Below are 22095 nucleotides of genomic sequence, written 5' to 3' on the forward strand. Positions count from 1 at the left end.
GATTCTTCCCAGGGCCGTGGTTCTTGTGACTCCAATACGGGGACCCCTGCCCCCCGAGAGATGAGTTCTTCAAAGGCTCCGTGTTTTCTGCGCCCTGCCCCCACGTCTCTCTTCTCTTCCTTCATCTTTCCTTCTTTTTGATCTGCTGTGGTTTGGACTCCTGGTCGCCAAATGAGTTTTAGAAGATGCTGTTTATTCTGAACCACGGTTTTTGGAACACTGAGAAGTTTTAGGATGTTTTTACCACAGTTTGGTTCACTTCTGGGCCCCATTTGTCAACAGATTTAAGTCATTCTACGTATGGGGAGTTTCTCTAAGAAGAATCTCTTCCCCCTCCCTCCCCTGCACCCATTCCTGCACCGATTTCTTTGTTTTGCAGGTGAAAAGTTTCCTTTTGCTCCCTTGCTTAAAAATTCTATTTCAGGGGTGCCTGCATGGCTCAGTCAGTTAAGCATCTGACCGGCTCAGGTCATGATCTTGTGGTTCGTGGGTTCGAGCCCCGCTCCGGGCTCTCTGCTGTCAGCACAGAGCCTGCTGCAGATCCTCTTTCCCCTTATCTCTCTGCCCCTCTGCTGCTCATTCTCTCTCTTTCCCTCTCTCTCAAATAAATAAACATTTAAAAAATTTCTAAAAATTCTATTTCAGCTTCCCCAGTCTCTTGACTAGTGTGTGCAAATGTAGCCACCAGCTGTCACGACAGGTACACCCTCTGTGGCACTTTAGGACCTCCTTCCCCCTCACAGAGCCCCTCTGCTCATGCCCCCAGCGCACACCCACGCATACACTCACGCACGTGCACGCACACACAAGGGTGCCTACACATGCACACACAGCAGGACATTTTGCCGTGCCTCCTCTCTCCGTATCAGCCACAGGCCCCACGAGGCAGCCATCCTGAGTTAACTTAATTATTCAGCCAACGTGCATAGGAAGCTTACTACGGGCAGGTATGGTTCTAGGCTCTGAGGAAACCACAGTGAAAAGTTTCTGCCTCTATGGAATCTATGTTCTAGAATAGCACTGTCCAGTAGAAGGTCCCTCAATGATAGAAAAGTTCTGCGCTGCTTAATACAAAAGCCACCAGCCACGTGTGGCTACTGAGCACTTGAAATGTGGCCAGTGTAACTTGAGGAACTGATTTTTTTTCATTTTCTTTTATTTTAATTAAGAAAGAGCCGCATTTAAATTCGAAGAGCCACATTTGCCTAGTGGCTGGCATATTGAAAGTCCTAGAGGAAGAAAAAAGTAGATAAATGCTCTCTCCTCCCTCCTTCAATCACAAAATGTCTAAGTAAATTTTAAATATTGAAAAGTGCTATGAAGAAAGCAAAGCCAAGCGGAGTAAGGAAACAGAGTAATGAGGGAGGCACTGATTTACTTGGGGTGGTGGTCAGGAAAGGTCTCTCTGTGGGAGGATGCCTTTTATTTTTGTTTTAATGTTTATTTATTTCTGAGTGAGAAAGTGAGAGTGAGGGGAGAGGGGCGGGGGGGGGGGGGGGAGAGAATCCCAAACAGGCCCTACACTGTCAGCACAGAGCCCAATGCAGAGCTTGAACTCACGAACTGAGATCACAGCCTGAGCTGAAACCAGGAGTCGGCCACTTAACCAACTGAGCCACCCAGATGCCCTGAGGATGACTTTTAAATGGGGACGTGAGCACTGAGGAGCTCGGGGGTGGGAGGTTAGGGCAGAGGTCCTGAGATGGAAGGGATACCCCTGCTCCAGCAGCCGGAATGTGACGCGCAAGGGGGAGCAGGAAGTATGGGCCAGAACGTGCCGGGGTTGCAGGCTGTTATAAGGGCTTGGAGAAAGGGCTTTGTGCAGAAAGGTGACATGAACTGATTCTTATCGTAAAATATGCCACTGCTCCAGAGACCCTTGAGAGGCTGCCACAGACTTCCAGGTGGGAGAGGACAGTAGCTTAGACAAGGCAGGGGCAGGGGGATGTGGAAGTGGTGCGAAGGGTCAGATACTAGATTCATTCTGAAGACAGAGTCAACAGCGTTGCTGACGGATTAGTTGGGGTGAGCCCAGGAGAGTTTGGGCCGGAATGACCAATGGTGCAGCCACTGACAGAGATGAGAAGCTCTGGAGGGGGTAACGTTATGGCTGAGGGGGAAACCAAGAGTCTCAGCAGCAGGGACATGGAGGCTGAAGATGTCAGTTTGGGTGTGGTCAGCAAAAAGACACGGTCCCCTCTGCTCTGCTGTGCCCGTGTCCTCTCCTCACCAGTGCCCGGAGGGACACTCACCCACTGCCGATGACGTTGTCCAGCGTGGGAATGCCAGGGCTCCTCGTTAGAATAACTGGCTTCTGGATTCACAGGGGGAAATGCCCCTCCCCAAGTCCTGCTCAGCTTTGTCACCTGAGCCCCTAAGCAGATGTGTGTGGGCACAGTCCCGCAGGGTTGCTCGTAAAAATCAGCCTCCACTTCCACCCTTGACCACTCTCTTCAGTGGAACTCAACCCCAAGGCAACGGGAGGGACAGGAGGTAACAGCCATCTTTTCCCTTTCCCTTCTCCCCAGGTGTCAGCTCTCCTCCTTTCAAAACACATCTCCCTTCTCCTTTAAGCACAAAATGAAAGATGCCCTCTACACCAGCCCGTGCACTTACACACTGGACGCTGCCACTTCCCCGACTTTGCTACTCCTAATAAGCAAATTGTTCCTGTACTCCCAAATTAATATTTGTTTAATGCAATTCCAATCGAAATTCTAACAGGATTTTATTTTGCAGATGATTCTGATTTATGGGAATTTATTGATTTATATGAAGAAATGACCAAACTAACCCAGAAATGCTTTGCCAAAGAAGAGTGATAAGGAGGAGCTCACTCTACCAGACATTAAAACATACTCTAATCTACAAAAAAAAAAAAAAAAAAAAATTAAGTCGTGTGTCAATAGCTAGATAAGTGGCACAGAATAAATGACCCAGAAACGCCCTAGTATATGTAAAAATGTAATGTATGACAGAGATGATTTCACAAATTAGTGAGAACACAATACATGCTATGAGATAATTGGTAACTCTCAAAAAAAAAATGGTTAGAATTGTATCTTACAGCTTAACCCAAGATCAGTTGAATTCCAAATGCGTTAAATGTAACAAATAAAGCTAAAACACTCTGAGAAAACATAGAATGATAGGTCTCAGCTATCAAGGCAGGGAATCACTTTTTTTTTTTTAATGTACAAGTGATTTTTATTTATTTTCTGTTGAAGTATAATTGACATATAAGATCCTGTTAGTTTCAGGTGTGCATCAGAGTGATTCCATGTTTTTATACATCATGAAATGATCCCCACAATCAGATAGTTACCATCTGTCACCATACAAAGTTAATACAATATTATTGAGTATATTCCCTATGCTGTACATTACATCCCAGGACCTTTTTTATTTATTTATTTTTTTTTACAACTGGAAGTTTGTACCTCTTAATCACCCTTCACCTACTTCATCTGCCCCTCAAACCCTCCCCTCTCTGGCAACCAGCAGTTTGTTTCTTGTAACTGGGAACCACTTTCTATATATAAAATCACAGCGAAAGGAGCCACAAAAGAAAAAGGTTGGTAAATTTGCTGCCTAAAACGTAAAACTTTTGCATGTAAAAACACGAAAAATGCCATATACGAACGAACACGAATGAACATAAAAGGTAAATGCTCGACTAGAATCATTTTGCAACAAATACAATAAAGTACTGATACTCTTAATATAGAGGCTTGTAAATCAATAGTAAAACCACTGAGCATCACAAGAGAAAAATGGCATGAATAAACAATTCAAAAGGAAAGAACACACAGGGCAAGTAAATCTATGAAAGCAGTTCAACCTGATTAGCAATGAAGGAAAGCACAAAAGTATATTAAGATCGTCTAACCCTGGGGCACCTGGATGGCTTAGTCAGTTAAGCATCTGACTTCGGCTCAGGTCATGATCTCACGGTTCATGGGTTCGGGCCTCCCACCGGGCTCTGTGCTGACAGCTCAGAGCCTGGAGCCTGCTTCGGATTCTGTCTCCATCTCTCCCTGCCCCTCCCCGGCTTACAGTCCTTCTCTCAATCTGTCTCAAAAATAAATAAACGTTAAAAAATTTATTTAAAAAAAGATGGTTTAACCCTATCTAATCAGCAAGGCGTTTTCATGGTAATATTCCATGTAGGTCGAGTGGTAAGTTGGGCATTCCCGTTCATTGCCAGGGGAAGGGCCAGCTGATGGAAAAGTTGGCCAAATGAGTGAAGAGAACTTAAAATGCACACATCCTTTAACCCAGTGCTTCTGTGTCTAAGCATTCATCCTAAGGACTTACCGGAAATAAGGACTCACGGTGTTGCCTGCAATTTTGTTGAGAAGAGCCAAAAATTGAAGAAAAAAGAAAATGTCCAACAAAAGCTGAATGACTAAATGTATCACATGTGTATATCCCCCCAAGGTAGTATCATGCAGCCATTTTTAAGTCCTTATTTTGCTCATTATTTATAGAAAGGGAACATTTCAAGTGAAATAAAGGAACTACAGTATTCAGGGTGATTTTTTTCTCCTTTATACTTGAAAGCATTTTCTGGATTTTCTATACTGGTGACTTTACTTCTGTGATAAGAAACAAGAGTTGATATCCATTTTCTAACACCCATATAAACACCATTTGGTGGCCCCAGGTAAGCATCTTGCTTCTGATGTACCATCAATTAAGGCAGCTTGAGAGCCCAGCGACATCTCGACATCTCATCTCCGCCACCCCACCCACCACTTCAGAGCTTAGAGCCTTCATTGCATTTCTGTATCTGTTTGCCTCTAAACATGAACGAATGACCTGCACCCTCCTTTGCTTGCATTGGGCCGGTTCCCACTGCCCTTCCCAAAGAAAGGAAGAAAAGAATGTGATCTTTTATTTTCATGTGCACCCTCTCTCACTGTCTGTGCGTACCTAGGTGTCTGCTTTATTGTGGGTGCCAGTTGGGGTGGGTTAGAAAGAAATGCTAGTTTCTTCTGCCTTGTGGAAAAACACTGACCCTATCTTTGTTCTTGTCCCACAGATATGATGCTGCCTCTTGTGTTTAGCCATTGGAGCAGTTACAGTTTTTTGTGCTGAGATCATTCTGAACACTCAAACACTAGACTTCAGCATTCAAGGGAAGCCAAAGCCATTGGAGGGGGAATAAAGCCCAAAGCCTTTTATCTGATTTGCTCCAAAAATTTCACTGCCCCTTCCCTACCCGCCCCCCTCCCCAAATTTAAGCTGTTGCACACAGACAGACGGCATGGCGAGCAAGCGAAAATCCACAACCCCGTGCATGGTTCGGACATCACAAGTAGTAGAACAAGATGTGCCCGAGGAAGGAGACAGGGCCAAAGAGAAAGGAAACAGCACAACACAGCCTGAAACAACCAAGGACAGTTGGACAGTAGAACCCGAGAACTCTTCCAAAGAAAATGAAGTGATAGAGGTGAAATCTACAGGGGAAAACCAATCCAAAAAACTCCAAGGTGGTTATGAATGCAAATACTGCCCCTACTCCACGCAAAACCTGAACGAGTTCACGGAGCACGTTGACACGCAGCACCCCAACGTGATTCTCAACCCCTTATACGTGTGTGCCGAATGTAACTTCACAACCAAAAAGTACGACTCCCTGTCTGACCACAACTCCAAGTTCCATCCCGGGGAGACCAACTTCAAGCTGAAGTTAATCAAGCGCAATAATCAAACTGTCTTAGAGCAGTCCATCGAAGCCACCAACCACGTCGTGTCCATCACCACCAGCGGCCCCGGAAGCGGCGACGGTGATCCCGGAATCTCAGTGAGTAAAACCCCCATCATGAAGCCAGGGAAACCAAAAGCCGATGCCAAGAAGGTGCCCAAGAAGCCAGAGGAGGCCACGCCCGAGAACCACGTGGAAGGGACTGCCCGCCTGGTGACAGACGCGGCTGAGATCCTCTCGAGACTCGGAGGCGTGGAGCTCCTCCAGGACACATTAGGGCACGTCACGCCTTCTGTCCAGCTCCCACCAAATATCAACCTTGTCCCGAAGGTCCCCGTCCCGCTGAATACTACCAAATACAACTCTGCCCTGGACACGAATGCCACCATGATCAACTCCTTCAACAAGTTCCCTTACCCAACCCAGGCCGAGTTGTCCTGGCTGACGGCTGCTTCCAAACACCCAGAAGAGCACATCAGAATCTGGTTTGCCACACAGCGCTTAAAGCATGGCATCAGCTGGTCCCCGGAGGAGGTGGAGGAGGCCCGGAAAAAGATGTTTAATGGCACCATCCAGTCAGTACCCCCCACGATCACCGTGCTGCCGGCCCAGCTGGCGCCCACAAAGATGTCACAGCCCATCCTCCAGACAGCTCTGCCGTGCCAGATTCTCGGCCAGACCAGCCTGGTGCTGACTCAGGTGACCAGCGGATCAACAACGGTCTCCTGCTCCCCCATCACGCTTGCCGTGGCCGGAGTGACCAACCATGGCCAAAAAAGGCCTTTAGTGACTCCCCAGGCCGCCCCCGAGCCCAAGCGTCCACACATCGCTCAGGTGCCAGAGCCCCCGCCCAAGGTGGCCAACCCTGTGCTGACGCCAGCCAGTGACCGCAAGAAGACAAAGGAGCAGATTGCGCATCTCAAGGCAAGCTTTCTCCAGAGCCAGTTTCCTGACGATGCTGAGGTCTACCGGCTCATCGAGGTGACCGGCCTTGCCAGGAGTGAGATCAAGAAGTGGTTCAGCGATCACCGGTATCGGTGTCAAAGAGGCATCGTCCACATCACCAGCGAATCCCTTGCCAAAGACCAGTTGGCCATCGCAGCCTCCCGACACGGCCGCGCGTACCACGCGTACCCGGACTTTGCCCCACAGAAATTCAAAGAAAAAACACAGGGTCAGATTAAAACCCTGGAGGACAGCTTTTTGAAAAGCTCTTTCCCGACCCAAGCAGAACTGGACAGACTAAGGGTGGAAACCAAGCTGAGCAGGAGAGAGATCGAATCCTGGTTCTCAGAGAGACGGAAGCTTCGGGACAGCATGGAACAAGCGGTCTTGGATTCCATGGGGACTGGCAAAAAAGGCCAAGATGTGGTGGCCCCCAATGGTGCTCTGTCTCGACTTGACCAGCTCTCCGGTGCCCAGTTAGCCAGTTCTCTGCCCAGCCCTTCACCAGCAATTACGAAAAATCAAGAACAGGTACATCTCCTGCGGAGCACGTTTGCAAGAACCCAGTGGCCTACTCCCCAGGAGTATGACCAGTTAGCAGCCAAGACAGGCCTGGTCCGAACTGAAATTGTGCGCTGGTTCAAAGAGAACAGGTGCTTACTAAAAACCGGAACCTTAAAGTGGATGGAGCAGTACCAGCACCAGCAGATAGCGGGAGATCACGGTTACGACGCCCCACCAAGGAAAGCAGTGAAAGCCGTCATCACTGAGAGCCCAAAGAATGGAAGTGACGTGGGTCAGCAACATTACAAGGACCCCAAAAAGCTCTGTGAAGAGGACTTGGAGAAGCTGGTACCCAGGGTGAAAGTGAGCAACGAGCAAGCCAAGGATGGTGTGCTGGCCAAGCCTTCTGAAGCCACCTCGGACAGGTCGGAGGGCAGCAGCCGGGACGGCCAGGGCAGCGACGAGAATGAGGAGTCGGGCGTTGTGGATTGGGTGGAGGTCACGGTCGGAGAGGAGGACGCCGTCTCAGACAGGTCGGATAGCTGGAGTCAGACGGCAGCCGAAGGCACCGCAGAACAGGCCGGCTCGGACTCCGACAGCATCCCTGCCGAGGCTGGCCAGGCCTAACAGGTAACCCCCTCCCTGCTCCCCGCAGGAAAGTAGGCGAGGATGCTGGCTTGCTTTCTCCGTATTGCCAGAGTCCATATAGGTTGTAGGGTACAGAGATGTTGACACAGATGATGAGTTCTTTTTAAAAGTTCTTGTTTGAAAAAGGAAGGAAACCAGGAATGCTGGCAGGCCAGGTCAGAGGACCTGGAGGGGGTCCCGCAGGACCAGTCAAAACGGTCCTTGGCTTCATGCAGGATGGAAAGCAGGTGTGAGCCAGCAGGAGGTGAGAGCAGAGTTTACTGAAGGGAGAGAGAGAGAGAGTCTCATCTTTGCTTGGGGTCTGGAGATTTTATTGACCATTGCGGTCTGGAGCACATGTCCTCTCAGGCATCCAGGAACTCAGGGCCCAGGTGTCCATCACAAGTCACTCGTTCCCTGGAGTCAGGGAATTTTGACGACGAGATGTCTAGAGTCAGTGGTCTGCAATAGGCAGGCGTGTGCCACATGATGGCCTCGCCTGGTCCTTCCTGAGATGTTATCTACTGTGCTAGAAGGCCCCAGAGAAATCATGAACTCCTGGTCCCTTGTAAGGAGGACATACGTTAAGGCATGTGCGGGGCGGGGGGTGCAAGTCCTAGCGAGAGAGAATAGAAGCAGGAAAGGGAGCAAAAAGCAGATTCTTATGGAGCCCTTCGGTTTCCTGGTCTCACTAGCGGCTGGTGGATTTTGTGTCCTCGTTTGCAAGGCCCTGCCCGTGAGTGACAGCGCTGTGGCATATCTTGGACGCACCCTCTGGGGCCTCTCCGTTCCTCAGTCTACAAGCAGTTATAGGGACACAGCCTCTGCCTGCTTTCTGTTTGCTGCTGTAAGAAACGGACCTGAAAAGGATGTGTCTTTTCCTTTTTCTTTCTGTGTTGTTTTGTTTTGTTTTGTTTTCATTTTCTTTCCTTTCTTGGATTTTTAAGGGTAGTTAGCCAAGTTTACTGGCCAGAGATTTGGGGTTGTTTCTTTCAACCTGACAGGTTTTGCTCTTTGCCTAGTCATGGCTGAAGGAAGGTGAGTTTCTCACTGTATAACACAGCTCATAATTGTGCTGAGTGGGTCCCCAGAACCCCTTCAAATCTGGAAGAGACTGGTGTAAATTAGGCCTGTGGAGCCACAAAAGCCTGGGAAGGGAGGTTGCCATGGTTACTAATGGCCGTGTCATCCACATGATGGGACATGCACCCAGGCCCTGGTGTTTGTGCTTTCACAAGAGGTCTGTGCAAATCAAGGCCTCAAAACACAGCAGCTTGCTTGGTGGTAGGTTTAGAATAGAGGGGGCAGCGGGGAGAGGGGTGCAGGAGGCAGAGAGCCGACCTTGGCCAAAGCCGACACATTCCACGGGCAGCTTGGAACCAGGAGGGAGAGGTGTGATTTACGCTCTGCCCAGATTGGCTTCTCCAGAGGTCACTTAAAAGGCAACAGAAGCCCCCCCCCGCCCCCCACATCATGTCATCTTTAAAAATAATGAAACAAAGGTAAGAACCTCCAGAATGATTGATAAGGTCCCGAAGGGAGCCCTGGAAATTACCATGCTTCTTTATTAACGACTTCGGGCAACTTTGGCTGGTCATGCCCCTCATCAATTCATTTATTTCATAGTAAGAAATAGCAGTAAAGAAATAAATGAAAAAATAAAGTCTTCTTAGAAACCGTATTTTAGCTGGTTCCATCAGTTAGTGAAAGAGCAGTTGAAGGAACAGCCAATCAAAGATGCCATCAGGGCTTCTTCCCGCCACCCCCCCCCCACCGACTTTTCAAGAGGGAATCGTAATGGGGTGCAGGTGAGGAGGCAGTCCAGAGGGGAGGGGCTAGTGGCAGAAGGGGGCTAAAGTCTAATAGTACCAACTGCCCCCCATCATCTGGCTACCTTGGTTCCTCCCTCTGGCTATTCTCGTACCTTCCTTTGAGACCTAGCTTGCCCTGTCTTCTATCATTGACCTTTTCCAGTGCATGACATAAATTTACATGATTGCTTTTTCCTCCTGCCACGGAGTAGACAATAGGGTTCAGTTCAATCCAGCAAATACATTCTGCACACCTACCATGTGCCAGTCTCTGTGCTAAGTGACAGAGATAACGGGATGAAGAAAGCAGATAAGGGTCCTTTCACGTGGTGCTCAGTCAGGCCAAGGAGAGAGGAAATTGCTCTTTCCTTTACTAGCCGGGGTGATCCATGGTGTGATAGGGACACGCCCAGCTGTGCACTGGAGCACACAGGAGGGGCATCCAGAGGTCAGGGCAGGCTTCCCGGAGGAAGGGATATCTGTCTCAGAGACTAGCTGAAGGGAAGGAACTGGCCGGTGCACTGACAAGGAAGAGTGGCTCATGTGGAAAGGGACGGACAAGGAAAGTTCCAGAGATGAGAAAAGGAATGGTACAGTTGAGGAACCAAGAGAGTTTGGGCACAGCCAGAAAGCCGAGTTTGGGGTTCAGGAGTCGATGAGAAAAGGCAACTCAAAGAAATGACTGTGATTTTCCACAGCAAGCAAAAGCTATTCTGAACCAGCTGTGTTGGCCAAGTTTGAGTAGAATTGTGAGTGTCCCGTGTCCCAGAGTGAGCTGGGATGGCACTTCCAGGTCCCCATGGCTGAGTGGGGTTTGTCTAGGGGTGGCAGCTCCCCAGGGGCCCTGAGGCCACCTGTCCCCATCCCTTCTCCCCCAAGCTGTACCACCACCGACAGGGGAACATGCCCAGCTCTTCTGCCTACCATTGAGCCTGTTCCCCATGAGAGGCCCAAGAGAAACATAAAGGGGGAAGCAATGCTAAAACGATAAGGAGCAGCTTTGGAGGGAAGGGAGGAAGGATGGAAGGGTGGGTGCAGGGCCTCCTGAGCACCAGAGGCTGAGCTAAGTGCTCTGGCCCCAGATGGTCTTCCTTGGTGCTCCTAGTGACGCCGAGAGGTAAGCTACTGTATATTTTCATAGGCCCAGAAACTGAGGCTCAGAAACCAAGGAGCGTACCCACCTTCTCCCAACCAGCACCTTGGCTCCCCTCCACAGCCCTGCCTCCTACTGCTGTCTCTGCCTCTCTGTTTCTGACAGAAACTCCCTGTCTCTGGATGACCCCCAGGGTGGGGTTGGGAGGTGGGTGTTTAGATTTGACAGTTGATATTAGATAATTCAGAGATGAAGGAACTGGCTGTTTTCTACCTCCCACCCACACACACACACACAAACCCAGAAATACCGTGGAACCCCCTTTTATGTTTATTTATGGCGAATGCCCTCAAGTGTGAGCTGAAAAATGTTCCCAAACTAGATGCTATGGTCTACTTCACACCGGGTAGCACCCAGTGTCCCTACTGGCTTCCTGATGTTTCCGAGGTGCTACCGCATTGAGAAAAGGGCTGCGGGTCTGGCCCGGTGGTGGCATCCCAGACAGAGGCACCCGCTTAAGGGGACCTTTCAACTTAGAGGGAAGAAATCCCTCCAAATTACTTCACAGCTTTTATGAACCGAACACATGGGTCTCTTGAAATTCATAAATATTCAGTGATGCCTTTATTTAAACACATATTTATTTAGGAGACTGCAGTTGGGTTCAGTTGTTACACATACGATAATCCTGAAAATAATGCACAGTTGCAGCTTCGTAAAAGGTGTTATGGGATGTACGTATGAGAAAGAGAAAGAGAGAGAGAATGAACTTGGGTGAGCAGCTGAGAGCAAACTCCAGGGTGGGGTTTCCTCCTCTGTTGTGGTTGAGCATCCCCTCTGCCGAAGCTTCACAAGCTCACGACAGCGTTGACTCGGGCCAGGTTCACTCAGCCTTGAGGGCAGACAGAAAGGGACTCCTTACCTTTGAATTGTGTTGTGATGATTCATCCTCCGGGGCCAAACAGTTATGGAGCTATCCATTGAGAGACCTGTCGTGGTAAGAGGCTGAACAGTAAATTCCTCCTTTCCTAAAAATGAGTCAGAATACTTGAGCCAAACATTGCCAGACATATGCCTCAATGTTTGGCCAGATGGAATATCCCAGTACTCCTACTACTAAGAATTTCTATATACCGGTATATGCCATGTACTTGGCATTCTTCTTAGCACATCCATTAAATCATTTAAACCTCACTTCATCCCCGTGACATAGGTATGGCCTTCTTCCTGTTGTGCAAAGGGCAAAACCGAGGCTCGGAGAGACGCGTGGGTTCCTCAGCTAGCAGCTGGTGGCACCCGGAGGCCACCTCTCATCTGTGAGGCACCAGTGCCTGACCCAACCACGGTTGGTACCACTGGTCAGGGCAGACCAGCAGGACTTGACTCTTTCTTAATACTATAGTCAAACACGAATACACAGTGACTCGTGCACTAACTTGGCTACCTCCCAATTCCTGACAGTTTCCAACTCATGATTAGGGATGGCTTTGGACAAGAGATACATTTCGTGAAAAATATTTTCCAGGGTTCAGCTTGCTTAAAAAATTCAAGGCTACCAACTGGTGCATCCTGGCTACACTTTAGGATCCAGGATATGCGTGCCCCACAGTCTGTTCAGATTAGCTGTCTAAATACAGATATTTGAATGAGTGGATGGATGGATGGATGCATGCATGGATGAAACTGTAATTATCTGTTTCTCTGTCTCTCCCCACCAGACCCTTGAATGTAGGGACCATATCCTATTAATCTCTGAGTCCCTAGTGCCTAATTTGGAGGGGGTGCTTAATAGCAATGTATTGAACCAACCTGAGAATTAACAAACATAGTTGACTTTCAGTTGTCTGGAATCTGGTATTTCAGTCCTTTGCTCCTTGTCCTCCTCCTCCTCCCCCTCCCCTACCACCCTCTCCCCACTCCGTCTTCCTTTCACTTCCCGTCCTCCTTCCCTTTTCCCTCCTCCTCATTTTCCATCACTCATTAGCCTTATTAGCTGACAGCTGACAGAGGAGAGAAGTTGGGGGCAGTTTGCTTTCCATGCATGTGAGCAGCTCCAGGAAAAGGTCTGCTGGAGAATCTCACTGGTTATTTACTGGGTGATGCTTCTCAGGGACTGCCCATTAGCCTCGCAGCCCTGGCACCTAATGGAGAGTTAACTGTTACCACTTCCATTTACCTAATTCTGGAGCTTCTCACGCTAGGAATTCTCACTGTGCTTTGGGCAGCCTGTAGCAATTTAGGAATCATGAAGTCTAAGTTCCCTCATTTGTCAGAGGAAGGATGTGGGCCCCAGGGAGAGGAAGTAACTGGCCCAGAGACATCCATAATAAGTGATTCGACCCATTTATGCATCAGGTTATTTGTGGGATGCCTCTGGCGTGCCACACTCCAGGTGTGTTCAAACTCTGAACATCTGTGGTACCCAGCATGTTCCTGCCCTCATGGAGCCCACAGTCTAGTGAGGGATGAAATTTTAACCAAACAAAAAGGAGAGATTGCCATGCTAACGGGTTTTTTGAAGGAAAGGTACACAGTCTGTGGGAATATACGATAGGGGAATTTGACTTGATTTGAGTGGTTGGGGGAGGCTTCTCTGAAGAGATAATAAACGAGTTAAAATCCACAAAGTCAAGTATGAGTTGGCTGAGCAGAGAAGAGGGGGAAGTAGCCTTCCATGCTGAAGATACAGCATACTCAAAGGCCCTGAGGCCAGGGGGAACTTCACATCGGGGGACCTAAAAGGTGGCCATTGTGGCTGTGATTTGCCCAGTTCACACTTCACAGAAGTTCATGGGTTAAAAACCAGAGTGGTATGTGACCTCCAAATAATCCAAATTTCCCTTGAAACTCCTCTACCTCACCAGTAAAGAAGACTGTATGTGATTCAGTGTGTATGATCCTGTAGAGAAAGGTTAGATGCTCTGAGATACTCAAGGAAGGAGTAAAAGGAAGTCATGTTGCAGATACCTGGGCATTCAGACCTTCCTGCCATAGTGGTAAATGGAGGATGGATGCTGGAAAATTCTAGAGCATCCACATGGCCATATGTTTTACTTTATTCTCTATTATTAGTAGGTCTCTATAACTTTAATACTTAACGATATTAGTCAACTAAGGCTGCCAGAACAGAACACTACAGATTGAGTGGCTTAAACAACATTTATGTCCTTGCAGTTCTGGAGACTGAAAGTTCAAGATCAAGTTTCCAAGCAGAGTTGGTCACTGGTGTGGCCTCTCTCCTTGACTTGCACGCAGCCACTTCTCTCTGTGTCCTGTCCTTTCCTAGTCTTTCCTCTGTGCCTGTGCCCTCCTAATGTCTCTTCCTCTTCTTATAAGGACACTAAAGCCCCACCTCATGACCCTCATTTAGCCATAATTACCTCTTTAAAGGCCCATCTCCAAATACAGTCAGATTGGGGTTAAGGCTTCAACATATGAATGGTGGGGTAGGGGACATAGTTCAGCCCATAGCACTAATAAAATTGTCTGTTGTTGTTAGGATTAAATGAAATAATACAAGTGAAATCCCCTAAACAGGGGCCCAGCATTAGCATCAGCAATTGCTTAGTTGCTGGCTCTGAATTGACAGTCTTTTTTTTTTTTTTTAGTATATTATGATTATTTTTAATGTTTACTTATTTTGAAAGATGGTGGGGAGAGGCAGAGAGCAAGGAAGAGAGAGAGAGAATCCCAAGCAGGCTGCACACTGTCACCACAGAGCCCGATGTGGGGCTTGATCCCATGAACCATGAGATCATGACCTGAGCTGAAATCAAGAGTTGGGTGCTCAACCGACTGAGCCACCCAGGTGCCCTGACGCTTTTTTTTTTTTTTTTTTTTTATGGAGAAGAACTTGGCTGAATGCCTTCCAACTTGGCTTTTTCAGTTGGGGCCCCACTTGTACAAGCTCATGCTGTTGTGTATTAATTGCATCTCAGAGGGGTGGGGGTGAGGATGGGGGGCAATGACAAGGGGTAACATTTGCTGAGCCCTTACTGTGCCAGGCACTTTGCATGTGTTGATGACTCTCTGAAGTCAACACTATTCTTTTTCATTTTATGGCTGAGGAGAACGAAGCACAGAAAGGTAGCTCATCCAAGATCCTTCAGCTAGAAAGTGGGGGAGCTGGCATTCAAACCCGAATCCACATGCATAAACACGTCAGGGATGTGCCTAGTGAGTTTAAAATATGATTCTGTTTGCCCAAATTCTTTGGACTCCTCTAGATAATATCCTCTGATGGAAGAAGGGCAGGAAGAGCCAATAGCCCCTTTGATTCCTTCTCCCATCGAGCCTCCTTGCAAGCAGCCTGGGGGAGACTTGCCTGGCTTGTAAGTCTCAGCAATTTCCCCAAGCCCAGAGGCTCCCCAGACTGCTGCGGTGAAAGAGCTTTGGCCAGATATGCCAGAGTTGACCAAGGCCTGGCATGGGAACGATTTGAGATGGGATGGAGTCTTCCTGGTCCACTGGGAAATTGCTTAATCCCTCTCCCTGCCACCATGTTTTCCTTTTCCCAATTCTAATTAAAATCAGAGCATGCCCCCTCTCAAGAAAAGAAAGTTTGGCTCAAATATTATTAAGATAATAAATCACTATCACGGTGCTTGTTTTTCTGTCTCACGGAGTACAGTATTACTCTCTCCTGAGTCCGCGGGGCTTAGGGAAATCCCTACAGGGCAAATTAAAGAGACACAGAAACAGGTATCACGTGGGAAAAGAATTCTAATTTTTTCATGTTTCCCCAATGGGTAAAGTAATAAGCAGATTTTGCTAAAGAATTAGACAGTACTTTTTAGCCTTCCAAGTTGTCCCCAAGATAGAAAGGGACTGCTGTGAAGGCAGAGGGTTCTCTGTCCTGGGCAGTGTTCAGGAAGAGGCTAGACATCCACTTGGTAGAATAGTGGCCATAAGCAAAGGGCCCGATGATCTTGCTGTTTCCTCCCAAAGGGGAGATTCGGTGCTCTAGGATCAAATAATCCATCGGGTCACTGGTTCTCTGCCTTGGGGAATGTCTCCGTCCTAGTGGTAAGATTGCGGATAGAAGCCCAGGGGATTAGCAAGAGGCCACACAGTCAAAATCACTGTGCTACTCTAAAATAAAAACCCGAGGTGGGAGTTTGTCACCAACGTTGTGTAACCAGCCACCCCTCTAAGAGCAGCATGCTTGTCCCATTTTTCTTTCACTAATGAACGCCGGGGCATACTGTGTGGGCCAGACCCAGAGTGGGGCGGGGGGCCAGGGGTCAGCAGTGAACACCGCGGGCTCCATGCATGTCCTCAGAGGACATACAATTAACCAGGCAGTTTGAAGACCGCGTGATACAGTTGTGCTGGAGATCCCTGGTGCAGGGGCGTTTGACAAGGAGACCTGAGGGTGCTCGGGGGCAAAGCCTTCCAGGGAAGCAGCCTGTGGCTAGGACGCGCTGCCCAAGGGGAAGTGACTGGGCCACCGGCTGTGTCCCTCATGGGGAAGGGAAACCGCCCTGCCTTCTGTTCCCAGCGGCTTCCCAGCCTCCCTTTTGAGCGCATTGCCAGCCCCCGCAGTCCTGCCCGCTGCCACGCACCCTGGGAGAGGTCAGAGGAGAGCTGAGGTCCCAGGGTGCTCCCAGGGCCCAGAGCCACCCACGGACATCTGGGGTCTCTGCAGAAGCAACTTGGTGTCCTTTTCTCCGGGTCACCCTTTTGCCCTCTGCAGTCCGTTTGGGAAGGGGGTGGGGGGGTGGTAAGGGCTTTGTTCAGTATTTCTTTTCTTCGTGAATACACCTGTTTGGAGGCTTATGTGTGTTGGTGTCCACAAGAAATGACATAAGGGAATCATAACACATCGCCCGATGAAGAACCACCTTCATATTGAGGCATATCTAAAAATGTGAGTTTTTGCCATTCGCTTGAAGAGACAGGGTTCAGTTTCATTTTTGAGAGGGAGAGAGAGTAAATACGTGTATACACACACACCCCTAAGGCCCCAGTTTTACACCTGGCCTTCCTCAAAGGAAAATGAAGCAGTGTTTTGGGAGCACCTACATGCCTGGCACTCCCCACCTGTAACTCCCGCCCCCAGCGGCCCAGCAGGTATGGGGGGATGGAAGTGAGTCTCAGGGTGGTTAAGGAAGTAACACGGACACACAGCTAGGAAGTGGCAGGCCCTGGATCCCAGCTACTCCGACCCCACGGCTCTTTCCACTCTGACCCACCACAGCCAATACCCACAGTCGTGTGCTGACCTGATGCTCTGCAGCCTGGCTGGGAGAAGGATGAAGAGTAGCGGTCTACCCCCCCTTGGGCCTTGTTTCCCGGGCTCTTGAGAACCGCTCAGGTGGACACCCCACCACAGGCACCCCCTTTGCAAGGGTGGTGAAAGACCCTGTTTGCTGGGGGAAAGCCAGTTCCTTGGGGAGCACAGGAGGAGCCTGGCTCTGGTCCCTGTGCCCACCCGGGGGTGCATGTGGCTCTCCGTGGGATCAGCAGTAGGCACGTGGACCTCTCTGGGTGCCCAGAACCGCCAGCCCCTGCCTTTGAAGCAGACGTGCTCTCCCTGTCCCCAGGTGTCTCCATGCAGGGGGAGACTGTGTGAGTAGGACAGGGAGCCTGGAGCCCCATCAGGTGTGGGAGGAGCCACTGAAGTTGGACTGACCTTGGAGGAATGCAGGCTCCACCACTCGCTACATGCCTGACATCATTTAATCTCAGCCCCTGTTTCTTCACGCCACGGTAGGCTTAACGGTCTGGTTACTATAAGGAGTGGACGGGATGCATTAGCATTAGCACCTACCATTGGGCCTGGCTCGTAGTAAGTGTGAGAGAAATATCAGTTCCTGTCACTGTTGTCACAACCAAGGTCATTACAGTGACTGTGCCTCTGGGTCTCGTGATTTGGGGGATTCGCCTTTCTTCCCGGAGCTTCCCTCCTTTTCCTTGTGAACTGAGTGATGTGACAGCACCACCTGTAAGGACCCCTGTGGTTCTTACAGTTCAGTGACTTTGGCGGATCACTTTCAGGTGGTACCAGATCCCAAGGACACCCCCGGAATCTGGTTTCATCCACAGATGTTTCTCTCACAAGTTGGCTTCTTAATTCCAGCATTCATTCTACTAGTCAGAGCACCTAGGAAATGTGGGGGCAGCTGACCTCCTGACATTAAGAAAGAATGACTGTATAGATGACCTGCTGATACCTCTGGCTGAGAAGTCAAGTCTGCTTGCTCTTGGGGTCCCCTGTGCTAAAGGCACTTCTTAGGGTCCTCTCCACTAGAAGCAGCCATTCCAAGAAGGAGGCAAAGAAAAAGCCAGTGGCTTCAGGAATCCACAGATCTGATAAACTTCCAGCCTGTCATGGAATACTAGCTGTAGTCCTGGGCCCTCCCCTCGGATTCCTTTCCCAGGAGCTCCAGATCCTGGGAGCCCACAAGGGTAATCATGGCGGTCTGTCTTTGCTTCCTCGGGCTGCCTTAAAGTACCACAAAGCGGTGGCTTAAACAACAGAAATGTATTCTGTCACAGTTCTGGAGACTCGAAGTCTGGTGTTGGCAGAGTTGGTTCTTTCTGGGGGCCGTGAGGGAAATCTGTTCCACGCCTCGCTCCTAGCTTCTGCTAGGTTGCTGGCAGTCCTTGGTGTCCCTTGGCGTCCCTTGGCGTCCCTTGGCTCATAGATGCATCACCATGGTCTCTGGCTTCGTCTTCATGTGGTGTACTCTCTGTGTGAATCTGTTTCAGTGTCCGGATATCCAGTTTATAACGTCACCAGTTCTGTTGGATGAGGGGACACCCTAATGACCTCATTTTAACATGACTACTTATCTCTGTAAAGGAATTTCCAAATAGGGTTTCATTGTGAGATACTGAGGATTAGGACAACAGTGTATCTTTTGAAGAGACACAGTTCAACTCACAAGAGGGTCCTTGTGCTGTTTTAGTAACATCAAAGAACATAAGAATTAAGCATTTCTCCATTCGGACTCTTAATACTGTTGGTGTGTTATAAGCAGACACTCTGGAGATTGCCTGGGTTTGAATCCTGACGGGGCCACTTCCCAGCTGTACAATCTTGGACAAAGTGTTTAGCCTCTCTGTGCTCAGTTTCCTCACCTGTAAAATGGGAACAATGGTCACACACCTCTGAAGGTTGATATCAAATTAAAAATACACTTAAGGGGCACCTGGGTGGCTCAGTCGGTTAAGCATCCGACTTTGGCTCAGGTCATGATCTCGTGATCTGTGAGTTCGAGCCCCACGTCAGGCTCTGTGCTGACAGCTCAGAGCCTGGAGCCTGCTTCGGGTTCTCCGTCTCCCTCCCTCTCTGCCCCTCCCTCCCTCTCTCTCTCTCTCTCTCTCTCTGTCTCAAAAATAAATAAACATTAAAAAAATTTTTAAATACACTTAAAATGTTTCATCTTGTTATCACTGTTCTATACCTTACCATGCTTGGAAAAGGCTGCAGCCAACAAAACAGAAGTCTGTAATACTATGTAGTATTGTCAGACTCTGGAACTTTAGGAGCCCCTGTGACTGGCTCCCCCTCCAGGAATGAGAAAAAGGCCTTGTAATGATGAAAAGAATCACAGGCCACCACCTCCACTTGCCCAGAAAGTCATCCTATTTTCAAAGGTCTGTTTCTGGGGACGCTTCCTGTGATGTCAGACTGTACTCGGGAAAATACACTCTTTTTAAAAAAAAAACAAAAAAACTGGGGCACCTGGGTGGCTCAGTCGGTTAAGCATCCGACTTCGGCTCAGGTCATGATCTCACGGTCCGTGGGTTCGAGCCCCGCGTTGGGCTCTGTGCTGACAGCTCAGAGCCTGGAGCCTGCTTCAGATTCTGTGTCTCCCTCTCTCTCTGACCCTCCCCCATTCATGCTCTGTCTCTCTGTGTCTCAAAAATAAATAAAACATTTTAAAAAATTAAAAAAAAAAAAAAACTGGCCCCAAACTGGGGCACTTGTCTCTCCTCTAAGCCCTAGGATGGCTTTGGAAGGGGTCGTCCCCAAGAGAGCCAGGAAGAGTGACCCAGCCGCCTTCCACCCAGAGACTGATCATCTCCTGACATCTCTTCTCTCCGGTTTTGCGTTGTCTTTCTAGGGAAGTCCGTCAGAACTGCATTGCTGATAAAGGGGACGCTCTGTCTTTGAGGAAAGAAGAGGACCTCCCTCCCCGGCCGTGGGCCACCCTGGCCAGAGGCTCCAAGTGGAACCACTTAGCCGGCGTGTGGCTGCTGGGTGCCGGAGCCCCAGCCTTCACACACACCCCGCCCGGAGGACCGGCGGGAATTGTTCATAGTGCCAAAGTCCTACTACTGCGTTTTCAATGGGTCCTTGTAAATAGTTTGCTCCTCTGCCCTGGCCCCCACTTCTTGCTATACTGGAACCAATTTGTACGATGTGGGAATTTTGTTACCTTTTTAATCAAGGGCAACGTCCTTTTCCAGCACTACCATTGTAAGGTTTTTTCCAGGAGGGAGGGCTGATCACATGTGCTTTTCTCTTTTTCCTTTTTTTTTTTTTTAATCTTTATTTTCTTAATTTTGGGGAGGGGGGGAATGTTAGCATTAGTGCCATTATATCTACTGGATTTTAGGTAGGGAGAGTTCGTTTTATTAAAAGTAGTTTGAAATTTGGGAGATTTCTCCGTGGGAAGGGCTAGGATTTGGGCTTCTGTCTGAACTTTGAGAGGGTTTTACAGACGGCACATCTTCCAGATCAAGCCCATTTTTGGTTCTCCCTCCCCCACCAGCCACCTCTGGGGTCCCTGTTTAGCCTCGCACAGGGCTTTCCGAACTGCCAACAGGTGGATCTGGTTTTCTCCGCCGCCTGGCCTCTTGGGCTGACCTTGGGCGGAGCCAGCACCAGAGAACTAGGGAGCAGGTGGCTCCCTCTTTCAGCATCTTGTTAGATACCAGCAGAAAGGGCTTCCACATTTCTAGCATTATCGTTACTTTTGTGAAACTCCAACAAAAAGAGGTCTTCCTATCTAGATGGTACAAAGATGAACAACTTTGGTTTTGATTTCTGTTCCTAACTGCCTTTTCTCAGTGTGGTATTTGACAAGATTTCAGCCTGAAGCCTCACCATGATCTGATTTTTTTTGTTTGTGTTTGTTTTTGGGCCAATTTTAGATTCCTGAGTGCACTTTTGTTTTTTGTTGTTTTTTTTTTTTTTTCCAATTAGTCCTAACTTTTAAAGAGGAAAAACCAAGAGACATATCTGGTGTAAATGTTGCAATATGAATTGTGTTTGCAACCCCCTCCCCCGTCCCCACCCCCCATTTGGGTATACTGCACAAATAAAATGCTAGGGAGTTTGGAAAAAAAAACATTTTTTCTAACTTGTTGCTCATTTGTTGTAACTCAATAAAGCAGAGACTAAACATTTTTATAACCTTTTCCTCTGCTCCTTGTTCTTCATTGCTGCCTGGCTTCGAGGGCATGAGGTTTCCAACTCAGCCACCTCTCATTTCAAAGCAGTATGACAGATTCATTTGACATTTCTCATTTTCTGTCTTGGTGAGGTCCGACAGCACAAATGGGACTTTAAAAACAGGGCGTACATGTTGATGTGGGAATCTGTCACATCTCTTGGACACAGAGAAGTAAGTGATAGGTCCTCCCTTCTCCAGGGTCTTCACAAATAGACTCATAAAATACTGCGGAGAACAGCATGAGTGGGAAGGAAATCTGCAGGCCATGTGCAGGACCACTGCTCGCCCTCCGGTGACCCGAGGTAAGTTACTCCCCTCCCTGGGCTGCTGCTGACAGGTGACTGGGACACTGCCATTTCTCAGAGAAGGCTGGCTTTTGTGTCTCTGCCCAGGTAAGGTTTAAAGAGTCCCTCACTGTTCAGGGGTGAGGCTCATCTGCCCGAGGATTTTCAAGCTTGGGCAGGCACCAGAACCACCTGGAGGGGCTAAAGTTTCTGATTCGGTAGGCCTGGAGCAAGATCGGAGAATCTGTGTTGCTAACAAGTTTCCAAGGTAAGGCTGATGCTGCTGATCTGGGAAACCCACTTTGGGAATCTCTCGTCTAGATATTTGATTTTCCAGGGATGTATGGACTTTGGGCCAGTTTATCTAAACCAAGCATGTGTACAAAGCATGTGGAAGTATATTCTTCAGCCCTCCCACTTCCCCAAACATAGGAAACACTGAAAAATCAGGGATTCTGAATAAGTTGGCCTTCTCTGGAAGATGTCCTCTATCTTGAATATTGTAGAGTTCTGGCCTTTGGCTACAAAACCATGCAGTCCTGCAGCAGCCATGGTCTGGGGCTCTGGCTGCCTGGGAGATACCTGCCCACTAATCTCTGCACCCCCTTTTCAATCTCCATCCCCTGGTCCCCTACACAGTCAGGAGGCAGAGATGCCCTCTGCTTAGCAGAATCTGCTCAGTCCCCATCAGCCACCCCAAAGCTCATGCTCC

The 22095-nt window shown here is 48.8% G+C and overlaps 1 protein-coding gene across 6 annotated transcripts in view; it reads left to right on the forward strand.

Moving 5' to 3' along the window:
* The window catches only part of ZHX2 (zinc fingers and homeoboxes 2), a 163446-nt gene extending 142382 nt beyond the window's left edge, over window positions 1-21064 (forward strand). For 5 of the 6 annotated variants that reach the window (XM_058698955.1, XM_058698952.1, XM_058698954.1 and 2 more), the window contains 2 exons: window positions 5045-7789; window positions 19765-21064. In XM_058698955.1, coding sequence (XP_058554938.1) covers window positions 5270-7786 — 2517 coding nt within the window. In that variant the 5' untranslated portion in view covers window positions 5045-5269 and the 3' untranslated portion in view covers window positions 7787-7789; window positions 19765-21064. Of the gene's footprint in view, window positions 1-4010; window positions 4889-5044; window positions 7790-19764 lie in introns of those variants that run through there. The other variant, XM_058698957.1, reaches the window with a different exon arrangement.
* Window positions 21065-22095: the final 1031 nt, after the last annotated feature.

The sequence above is a fragment of the Neofelis nebulosa genome, chromosome 14 (assembly GCF_028018385.1).
Source record: "Neofelis nebulosa isolate mNeoNeb1 chromosome 14, mNeoNeb1.pri, whole genome shotgun sequence".
NCBI classification, from domain to species: domain Eukaryota; kingdom Metazoa; phylum Chordata; class Mammalia; order Carnivora; family Felidae; genus Neofelis; species Neofelis nebulosa.